The sequence below is a fragment of the Diadema setosum genome, chromosome 21 (genome assembly GCF_964275005.1).
Source record: "Diadema setosum chromosome 21, eeDiaSeto1, whole genome shotgun sequence".
Taxonomy (NCBI): Eukaryota; Metazoa; Echinodermata; class Echinoidea; order Diadematoida; family Diadematidae; genus Diadema; species Diadema setosum.
Window position 1 is genome coordinate 13,693,978 of NC_092705.1, and position 12,246 is coordinate 13,706,223.

At 36.8% G+C, this 12,246-nt stretch overlaps 1 protein-coding gene across 1 annotated transcript; it reads left to right on the forward strand.

The window, feature by feature from the left end:
* Positions 1–511: 511 nt before the first annotated feature.
* On the forward strand, positions 512–12,159 carry LOC140244327 (uncharacterized). Its single transcript, XM_072323969.1, has 6 exons — positions 512–675; positions 2,621–2,804; positions 4,748–4,958; positions 8,262–8,407; positions 11,068–11,160; positions 12,154–12,159. The coding sequence occupies exons 1-6, from the start codon at positions 512–514 to the stop codon at positions 12,157–12,159; spliced, it is 804 nt and encodes a 267-aa protein (XP_072180070.1).
* Positions 12,160–12,246: the final 87 nt, after the last annotated feature.

The window sequence follows — 12,246 nt, forward strand, 5'->3', positions numbered from 1 at the left end:
ACTTCATGTGTATGTGTGTGTGGACACACATATATACGAACTTTACATTTAAAACGAGGACACACAGAGAACCGAGGACGGTATGCAGACCATTCCAAACGGTCTGCTTTTGCATGCTTTTGCATGTACGGGTACATGTTTGTAGGTCCTCGATTAGCGTTATTGTAATAATTCCTCGGTTTGATGGCAATATTATACGAATGAGTCCTCGGTTGACCAGAGTCCTACTGACACACAGGTCCTCGGTCATGTGGTAAAATTCTTATGGGTAAAACAGATCCTCGGTTTCCACCATAGACGCGTATGCGTGTGTGTGTGTGTGTGTATTTTGCATTATCATTGTACATTATCATTGTACACCAAAGAGTTATGATAGCTGCGATTTCATGATGTATTCTGATATTTGTATGCACGATTGTGAAACAGAATTAATTGACAAATAAAAAAACAACAACAACACTACAAGTCAGTCATTTCTACCCCGCTCTATTGAAGCAGTATACTAGCAGTTATGGCAAGTGACTCTAGGCTGGGGAAGGTACTGCAAGAGATAAGCCAGCGAAGCAGGGATGACACCGAGCTGACAGCAGACCTTCACCCAGAGCTGAAACAGGCCCTCTCTCCGTCTTCATTGTCCTCTGATTTCCGTGTCAGTAACTCCAGACGTAACTTTTAGTGAGTAGTTCATCTTCTCATTCTATTCACTACTAATCTCTTTCTCTTTTTTCCCCTCTATTTTCCTACCTCCATTCGTTTCAATTCATTTATTTTCACTCTTCTTTTTTTTTTTCAACAGAACATAACACAGTATAAATTAGGAATTACATCACAATCGTATACATACAACTTGCAAATGATATCAAATGATACAATAATAAAGTTACATATATATGCATGTATATGTAAAAATAATACAAGGTTATGTTTCAGTTGAGAAAAAAAAAGAATTGAGAGGTCCACTAAATAGCAAGCTTGAAGATTGTGAACCACTCAAGAAAAATCTAATGAAATACTTACTTGCATCTGCTTAGCACAAGTATAATTTAAGACAAGACGAAACAAAATAGGAGACACACAGCAACATGACACGACTAGACAGAATAGATGGAAACTGGAAGGAAGGAAGGAAGTAAGAGAATGCCTACACGCTGATCAAGGAAACGAAAGAGGGAATTGAAGAGGGAATTGAAGAGGTGCTTCAAACAGCTTGTGGCTGCACATAGCCGTGCAGAGATTATGATGTCTATTTCATTATAATGAATTCAGAGATTAATTGATTGATGGTTGGATGATAAACCCCGTGGTTGGTGGGACTTGGTTAATGAAAACGAAACATCAGAGAGGGTTTAAAAGAAAGGATTTCAACTTCCACTTTATAAAAGAATACAAGGATGGAGAATTTTTTATTTCGCAACATAATGAATTCCAGAATCTAGGGCCTGTGTATATAAATGTATTCTGAGCCAATAATGTTCTCTGGATCTCCCGGACTGGTTAAAATAGAGCGTGTAGAGTGAGGTTGCGTTTAATATATTATATTGCACACAATTTTCAAGTTAACACAACAAATTTAGTACCATCAGACAAGCAGAATGCTTCAGGTTCCTCCATCTACCATATTAAGCAGGTTAATGAATTGGAAGTTTTCCGTTTTCATGAATCAATGATGGTAGTCCCAATCACATTTCAAATCGGCAGAAGTAATGCCATTGATATATTATCATTATCATAATTGTTATTATTATTATCATAATTCTTGGCAAGTCTGTGTTTAACTGTACACAAATCTTCACTAATTTCCTTTTTGACACGAAATCAATGAAAGTAAGATGTACCCTTCTCATAAAATTATACTCTTGATTTAAGCAGGCAACGGTGCCCACATTTGCATTTGCCACTATTAAATGTATTGATGCTAGCTAAATGCAGCAAAATACAGGAAACACTTCACTTTACTCACGTAATTTGTCGTTGTATGAAGTATTTGATAACAACATTACTGCTCCAAGGTAATTTCATCGCGAGAGTGTATAGGATTGTTGGGGTGATTGTTCGTAGGTCCAGTAAATGTACTTATTTGTTTACTGGGGCCAGATTTGCAGGCGGAAGCAGATTGTATACACCTTGATCTTTAGAATCTGTAGGTTCTTTGCAGCATGGGGGTGGGGCATTTCATGAAAGGTTTTGTCGGATATTTTTTTTTTCCTGACAAACTGTTATAAACTACTGAAATACTTTTAACTGACTAACTGAGAGCAAATTTGGCTGACCAAGTCGTCTCACAAAACCCTTCATGAAATGCCCCCCCCCTTTTACCCCTCCAAAAAAATGTTCATAGGATTATCTTCTCCGCATTGCATTTGCAAAAAAAAAAAAAAACACCAACAATGCAAACAAACAAGCACGCACAAAGCATTCGCCCCCATTATACCAACCAGTTCATTGATTTAATGCATCAACCTCAAATTAATGTACCATGTAGGTCAGACTTTGTCAACATCATTTTTTCATCAACTGCTTCCTCTTTGTTGCTCTGAAAATGACCATCATGAGGAGACTACAATTACTATCATTTTTATATTTCTTGGCTGGATATTCTGAATTCTGACTTTGACCACAGCTATGTGGACACTGAGAATAATGACCAGCACGTGGACACTGAGAATAATGACCAGCACGTGGACACTGAGGATAATGACCAGTACGTGGACACTGAGGATGATGACCAGTACTTTGATGTAGATCTGGATGCTTTGCGTGAAGCATACCATCACATCGCTGACAAGGACCATGCCCTGAAGCAGGTTTGTTTGTTTGTATCTTTTTGTATATAGATAAACATTATGTATTAATAACTGTATATACATACACACACACACACTTATATATATATATATATATATATATATATATATATATATATATATATACACACTGCAAAAAGTCCGGTGTTAAATAGTGAACACCGAGCTGGTGTTAAATTTTCGGTGCTTATTTATGGTGTTAAATTAACACCTCCGGGTGTCATTTCCAAATATAAAACTGTTTTTGAAGAGTTTCATAGTAAGTGCACTTCTTGTTGATTTTTAGTTTAAACAAGACGATCAAGAATTTTACATTAAAATACTAGATTTAAAAAAAAAAATGTGAGAATAAATTTACACCACAGTAACACCAGCTGGTGTGGTCTCTTATTGAAGCTGGACGGGTGTTAAACCATTGATATTAACACCAACAAATATCAAATCAACACCATGTGGTGTCATTTTTGAATTAACACCAGTACAGTGTCAAAATAACACCAGGCACAGTGTCAAATAAACACCACGAAGTATCAGGTGAACACTTTTCAACACCATCACAGTGCATTTTCTACACCTGTGGGTGTGGTCCTCTATTGAAGTTTGATCGGTGTTAGATTTAACACCCATGGTGTTAAATCTAACACCGATGTTTTTACAGTGTATATATATATATATATATATATATATATATATATATATATCTATGTAGGCCTATATTGCAGATACAATGCAAAAGTAATATATCACTATATTTACTAACGATAAAGATATATCATGACAATTAACCTTGAGGGCTTACCTCTAACTGTTTCCACAATGTGATGACCTTTCATCCCTGTCATCTCTTCCAATAAGTGACTGTATTTTATCCTTCCTACAAAAAGCGTGTTACCAAATGATATTAATAGCTTACGGTTTGGCTGGAAAACGACGAACCTATAGTGACCACTGACCCAATTAGCTATACAAATAATTTCATTGTTTCATATCTACCTATCTTATAATATTCCATTGCCACTGGTGATTCCTAGTTGTAGTTAGCTGTAGTCTAAATGTATAAGCTTTTTTTCATACACACACCACAGTGACTTTGATCTATTGCTTTGACCTTTAACACCTATCATTCCATGTAAATACTTGTCTATCTTTACACTCGTTACTACCGAATAGTATTACCAATGGACATAGCTATAATAATGTGAAATGGTATCGATGCCCCCAAACTTATTAAAGGGGAAATCCAGTCCAAATATAAGTTAGTCTGATAGGAAAGAGTAAAATATCACGAGTTCAAAGGTACACAATTGATCGAAATTGGATGAAATACAAGGAAATTATGACATTTTGAAGTTTCGCTAGTTTTTGAGGAAACACTTCTTGAGCGGTCAATATGAATATGCATGCACAAATAGCAAAGTCAGCATGTCATCCCCTCATAACTTGCCATGAAGTTTGTACATAAAATTGTGAAATTTCCAGTTTTTCATTGAAACGCAATTATGCCCGAGGCTCAAATCGTGATATATCTAACTGATCACTATTCTGAAGTTATTTCATTAGGAATAACATTATGTTTCAGACTTCAATGACAGAAATATTGAGATTTTTTGTGTGTCATATTTTGTACACAATCAATGGATAATTGTGACGTTATGGCATGGTCAGCTCACTCATTTGCATATTCATGTCAACTGTACGAGAACTGTTTTACAGAAATTAGTAAAATGTCATAGCTTTCTTATTTTTCATCCGATTTCGGTCGATTTTTTACCCTTGGACTTATGTAAGATTTTACAGTGATTTCATCTTGATATTCGCTCTGTCCCGTATTACCCTCTTTTTATCAAGTTATTTATGCTCAGCTACCACCTCCACAAGCCTGTTCATATTAGACGAAGTAAAACACAAACCCACGATCATGACGATATTTCAATCTTGCTCAGATGGCCAAGGAAATCCACAGAGTGTACCAGGATCTGGGAAAGTTTCTGTGCCAATCTACCAACAGGAAGGACGTACGTCTGATCCCTATTCTCTTGGAGTGTCCAACTTTTGATACGGTGGAAGAGGAATGGAGCAGAGAGATCGTCTTGGACATGGCGAGGGCGCTTCTCAAATTGAACGAGGAAGACAAGCCTAAGTTTGATATTCTTAGTAAGTGTTTTTTTTTTCTACAACTCAAATCTATAGTTTTATTAAGGTTTAACTCAAATTTGAAATTGTACGTATCTGTTCAAGATGATTCGGCCATAACTCCTTTTTGTCTCGCCCACCGGAGGTGAAGGCGAGACTAAGGGATCCGTCGTCCGTCCGTCGTCCGTCGTCCATCGTCCGTCCGTCGTCCGTCGTCCGTCACAAATGTTAAAGTTTACCTGCAAGATTCTCTTATGATGCATAACTTGGCAACTGTTACAGCAATGGCAGCCACACTTGGGTGATAGAAGCTTTAGGGGTATCTTCATGTTATGGTGTTGTCAGAGGTCATGTGATGATGCCAAAGGTCATTTGAGGTCATATATTAAAGAGTATGTGCAAGACTCTCTTTTCTATGTTAAAGTTTACCTGCAAGACTCTCTTTTGACAAATAACTTCACATAAGTTGCTTGGATTACAACCTAACTTGGGTCATAGATGCGCTGGGGGTACCTTCATGTTATGGTGCCGTTGGAGGTCACAGGATAAGGTCAAAGGTCATTTGAGGTCATACGTTAAAGTTTACTTGCAAGACTCTCTTATCACATGTAACTCGACACATGTTGTTACAATGGCAATCAAACTTTGGTGATGGATGCACTGGGGGTACCTTCATGTTATGGTGCCGTAAGAGGTCACATGATAAGGTCAAAGGTCATTTGAGGTCATACGTTAAAGTTTACTTGCAAGACTCTCTTATCACACGTAACTCAGCACATGTTGCTACAATGACAATCAAACTTGGGTGATGGTAGATGTCTCTTGGGAAGTTGAAGGTAACCACAAGGTCACAAGGTTACAGACAGGGGTCAACGAACTTTTAGGGCCCAATGTTAAGTTTTTAGGGCGCATTTCATTTATGGCTCATAACTTTTGATCCCTTTGTCCGTTTGTGACCAAACTTGGATGGAAGATGTCCCTTGGGGAGGTGAAGGTCGTCACAAGGTCAAAGGTCACAGACAGGGGTCAACAAACTTTTAGGGCACAATGTTATGTTTTTAGGACGTATTTTGATTGTGGCTCATAACTTTTGATCCCTATGTCCGTTTGTAACCAAACTTGGACAGTAGATGTCCCTTGGGGAGTGAAAGGTCATCACAAGGTAAAAGGTCACAGAAAGGGGTCAACAAATTTTTAGGGCCCAATGTTAAGTTTTTATGGCCCGTTTCGATTATGGCTCATTACTTTTGATCCCTTTGTCCGTTTGTGACCAAACTTGGATGGTAAATGTCCCTTAGGGTGTTGAAGGTCATCACAAGGTCAAAGGTCATAAGCAGGTCAATTAACTTCTGGGAGTTATAAAAAATATTAATTCCTTGTACGCGAATGGGCGAGACACAATTTGGCGATTGCCTTGTCTTTGAGTAGAATCAGTGATATTCAATCCTGTCTGTATATATATTTTTTTGCTTCTTATCATATCTTATTTATCTATTTGTTTTGTTTCAGTATCGTAGCTCTGTCAGTGGCTACAGACACACACGGTTATTCTCAGAGGCCCTACACATACAATACTTTGCATCACAAAATACACACATTGTAAAATATATTAAAGTAAAATAACATAATATACAAATACGGTTCACTTATGGCCAGGTAGTTGAGTATTGCGGAGGTAGAAAATACATAAACAACTTCACCTTAAACACTGCAGTTCACTGAGAAGTGATATAATGGGATCTCAATATATATATATATATATTTATAAATCGAGACAATAACGAGGACAGAAGGTACATGCGTCTTCCTCAGGGTCGACAATGACAATTATGAAAATAAACAAGATGACTCTATTCTTTATATAGTAATACATAAGTGACTACCACTTGTATACTATGTATTATAATTTTAGAGAATAGAGTCATCATGTTTATTTTCATAATTGTCATTGTCGACCCTGAGGAAGACGTATGTATTCCTCGAAAATTTGGTCTGAATGAATAGCACTGTTGGACTGAAATGCATTACTACCCTACTTCGTCATCTTTTCTGCACTGGTTCCAAAACGCGGACTACAAACAACATCATATAATATATATGTATATATATATATATATATATATGTATATATATATATGTATATATATATATGTATATATATATATGTATATATATGTATATATATATATATATATATATATACATATATTCACAACAGTAGTTCAAGAGGAAAACTTCCTGAGAGACGTAGTTTTGACGAATTTTCCCCCATAGCGCTTTGTCAAGTCAATGACCTGACAGTTTTCATCTTGAACTACTGTTGTGAATCTATACTTTCTTGGACTCCGAGCAGAAACCTATTACTGTTATATAAATATATATATATATATATATATATAATTTACATATATATATATATATATATATACTGTCTAGATTACAGGACAGTATACATTGCATATCTCCTTTTTTTAATTTCACATCTTGTAATATATGAACTATTGTACATTTATCAGAATGATGTAAAATACATCTTTCTCGGAAACAACACATACACTTAACATTTATTTATTTTTGCAATTTTACTATGGTAGTGCCCTTAAACACATAGTCTGCTCACAATTTATTAATCTATAATAGGTGAGATAACATAACATATGGGGGAAAATATTATGTATTAACATTAATCAGTATCATATCTATTGATATAGAATTTATAATGATAATCACCTAAATATAACTTGTTGAAAAAAAGGGTTGCACAAGTGTATAGAAATGCTGTCAAAAAAGTGAATTATATATATATATATATATATATATCTTCACATAAAAATGCTGACAATGGTTCTTCCAAGTTTGTTTGCAGAGACAGAAAAAAATAATAGAGGACAGTCTTAGGTGGTATGATCATGGTCAGCAATACCCGGAAAGAGGCACCAACCATACCTGATCCCCCTTAATTCCGGGATATCACAGACTTTGGAGAAAGGCCATACTGAAAGAAAATTATCAACCCAACCCCACAAAGTGGGAAAAAGAACAGAAAGTTATAGATGGAAAGGATAGTGATTGTACATTTGTGGTTCAGTGTAATATATGCAAAGGAAAAGTATCTTCAGTTTTCCATGGCTACCTAGACCTCTGACCATTTTTCAACTCCGGCAGTTTTACCAAGCCACATTTTGTGGGTGTGATATATTATGCGCATCAATTACAATGTTCTGTTGACATAGTTGTGACAGACGTTCTTTGACTTGCTCTTTAAAACTTGTATCATTTCATCATTTTGCTTACATATTCTTGGGAATTTCCCTATCCTCACAGGGGCGTGGTGGTACCAGAAGCCAGAGCTGTTTGAAAGAATTGTCAGGGTGTTTCTGAAAGCTCTCCAATGCAGGCATGGGCCAGACGCGTACTTGAATATTTCCCCCGAAGACTTATATTTGAAGACACTGCATCTTCTTTATGAGGTATGTCTCACTCTCTGCAGAACCCCCCTCAAACAAACAAACAAAAAGAGTGCAGATGAGTGAAGAGTGAAATAATAAGACGATTTATGTACACAAGTTGTAGAATCTTGGGGTGCGTTCGAGCGCTCTCCTAAAGCGAACTGTACCGTACCGTACCCGCGCCAGAGGAGCGTTCGAACGCTCCTAAAGCATGTAAAGTGTACCGTACCGTACTGTACCGAGCCAAAAGTGGACCACTTCCCGATGTGCTCCAAAAGCATACCAAAAGCGTACCAAAAGTACTTACAGTTCGCTGCAAGCATGCGCGTATCATGCGCATACGTCACAATGCAAAAACATCATGGATGACATTCTTGCTACAAAAATGCGTGACCTTTTCTAAAAATAACTCGTGAGGTACGCTTTCTCCTCAGAGAGCTCGAACGGTCCAAAACTGGCAAAGTTCGGTACGATACGCTTTGGTTCAGTTCGCTTTGGTTCGCTTTAAAGCGCTCGAACGCATTCTTGGTATTAACAAGTGGGAGCAACTTCTCAGAATAATTAATGATAACACACAACCAATAACATGTTTACCATTCCCAAACAGGCGTATTCCAAATTTATGGATTCTATGCAATGACCATTGCTCACCCCGTGGTAGATATTGCTGTGAAATCTCATCATAAACTTCAGGATCTTACTGGTGCTTGTCACTGAGTGTCATACATATTTGCATTTTATAAAGACATTTCTTATGAAGACATGTGTAAAATATATATAAAAAAATCTTGCCATTGCTTTGCTGAAGGCACAAAAGATATAAGTAAAGGAGTTAGTGCAAAAAGAAAACACATCTCGCCCTCACTCTCCTATATAATGTATGTATGATTGCTGAATTTTGATGTAACCTTCATGGTCTATTTCTTGAGGTTGACGAATCTCAAGGGGCAAATTGAATGCTACAATTACACACGGCCGGATTTCGAACCGGGTCCATAAGGAATTAAAACCGTATCAACCCGTATGGGCCCTTGCCGTATACCACATTGCCTTCATGCAACGGATGATGACAAGGTTTACATCCGGATTGGTACGGGTTGAAGTGGGTTGACACGGGTCGATATAGGGGTCGAAAAGGATTCAGTTAAGGATTCAGTTAAGGATTTAAAGCGGATTTTTATACGGTTCGATACTGGTCAATATGGGTTTCTACGGTTCAAACCGGGTCGATACGGTTTTAATTCCTAAATTCTAAATCCGGTCGTGTGTGACTGTAGCATAAATTACCGTCCATTCCGGGACTAATTCGGCTCATTTTCATCCGGATCAAATCCGTTTTGTGACCCTGCCGTGTGTGACTGTAGCATAAACATTTTATAACTGGTATGATATCAGAAGTCATTGGTTGCGATGAGTAAAAGATCTGATTCAAAGTCACCGCTAATGTCATCCTCCTTGAACTGATGAGCTCTAAAGGTGATGCATTTATTTAATGCTTTGCATATCATGATTATCTTCTCTGTAGATCAATTTCACTCCTTCGGGTGAAGGAATCATTCCTGCCAAGAACTTTTATCTTCAGGATCTTCAGCAAAGTGTAGTGGATTGGCATATTGACATCTATATCAGGAACGTGCCAAGAAGTCAATCGCTGCCGGCAGAACATTCAGCACTGGTATCACTCTTTTTCCTTCTTTTATGGGGAAGGAAGTAGGGGACATTTTTCTCATAGGATCATTTGCAATGACAAATACCGGAATTATTAAAAAAAAAAGAAAAAATATATATATATATATATATATATATATGAAGTGTTTCTTCGCAAAAACCGATAAGTCCATTTTTGAAGATTTTTAAGTACGGTCTCTGTCATAAAGTACAAAATAATACCTTTTGAATGATATCTTGGTCACTACATATAAAGGTACATTTTTGAAGTCATGGCCAAAAGAAGCAAAAATTTTCTTATTATTTTCTTTATTTTTCTTGACCTTTAATCGCAAATATCTCCATTTGGCAAATATGGACTTATGGTTTTTGCGAACAAACTCTTCATATATATACATATATATTGATTATACACACACACACACACACACACACACACACACATATATATATATATATATATATATATGAATATATATATATGTATATATAACACTCCAAACACAATCCCAGAAAGAGCTACATGTCGGTCATTGTTTTCATGATTGCGCAAGTGCGTGTAAAACAGTTGTTATCACTTTATACGTCACCTTTATTAATGAGGGGAATACGTATCACAGGCATTGCTTTTTATCTTCCTCTCCATTTTCAATATTTTCAAAATCATTCAGTGAATTTCATGCATCTATAGACTTCACAATCTATTGTGTGTTTATTTCGATAATTGTTGAATCCATATACAGCTTTTTGTTTTGGCTTGATATGCTTTTACACCTGTATTTATTTTTAAAATGAAATTGGATAAACGTAAAAAAAAAAAAATGAAATAACGATTCATGTGACTATACACTGATTACCCGTGGACGAAATCTTGCAGAAATCATGTTCACTTTGATTTAGTTTGAAATAAGTGCAACTCAAGTCAACAGGTGCCCTCACTTCGTATTAGTGAGTTAATAATGCCTGGGATTTTTCTTTTATTCGTGTTACTGTATCCTTGAATAACTCTGCAGGTGAAGCCGTTTTCCCTGGCGGATTATCCTTTCTTGCTACCTGTATCCATAAAGTGGAAGATAGCTTGCGAAGATTTTACCACTGCCCAGATTGTAAGTGATGTGTAACTTTAAGATTTGGTGCATTGTGTGCTAAAAGTAGCGTGGCAGCATGACCAGGAGGTCCCTACCCCACTTCCCTGTTTTAACGGGACACAGTTGCATAGAGCATGTCTTTGTCAAAAGGCTCTTCCATTGTGATACATGTATATTAAGACCCAACTAAGTATTAAAAGGTAATTAACTTTTTTTTTTATTGAATTTGGCCTGTTGGTCACAGAAGTTTGAATTTCCTCCACGTGCAATTCCACACTGTGTTCAAGTGATATTACCAGAAACCATACGCAAAATAGATGAGTTGATGATGTCATGACCTCGCAAGTGCCCCTTCGATGCACACGCACAAAAAGGGGAATCTTTACCTAATTGCATTGTCGACACAGAATTAAAGAGAAAACGTGTATCGTTCGTATCAAAATCTAAACCTAGTAGTGATGATAAAAGTTTGCCACTGTCAAAATTACTGATCAAAAGCATTTGACTTTTCTGTGGAAACCAGTGTGGTGGTTTTCAGTTGAGTTAATGGCATTGTCAGCGCGGCTAATTTGCATATTTTGTCACCAATCAATATCAGTATTCAGTGAAAAGGATATGCCAAGCTTTTAAGTTGATTTTCTCGGCCTTTTATTTGGTACGGCAAAGATAGGCTATTTTCCCCAAGCACATGCAGCCAAAGTAGAGCATTTCCTTTGGATCCGTGGAAACCTGATGTACTACATCAGACAGCCTGACTGATCATACTTTGGTTTTGTCAATCGAACTCTTGCCATGTTTATAGAAAAATTTCCGGTGAACATTGTATGGTCACCTCTCAATAGCAGTCATCTATCAATTTTAGTGGTCTCTAACTTTATCTCTGGTTGAGAATGAGATGATGCCCTAAAGCGCCTTATCATTATTTTTCAGCTGACTGACAGTTTGACTTTATCATGGTTAACCCTGAGCTAGATAAAAACTGTGTTTTTATGTGATGTTCTATCCTTGCAGTGTTGAAGTATTTGTATCAAACATGCTCCAAAGAATTCTTTAATGTATTTCTGACATTTTCTCCTTTTTTTTTTATCAAGTCTAAGGGGCGGT

Excerpts from the sequence above, each read along its gene's own strand:
- LOC140244327 (XM_072323969.1), top strand. The coding sequence starts at position 512 with ATGGCAAGTGACTCTAGGCTGGGGAAGGTACTGCAAGAGATAAGCCAG. Across the intron at positions 4,959-8,261 it reads GCCTAAGTTTGATATTCTTA|GGGCGTGGTGGTACCAGAAG; the intron begins GTAAGTGTTTTT and ends CTATCCTCACAG. Across the intron at positions 8,408-11,067 it reads CACTGCATCTTCTTTATGAG|GTGAAGCCGTTTTCCCTGGC; the intron begins GTATGTCTCACT and ends ATAACTCTGCAG.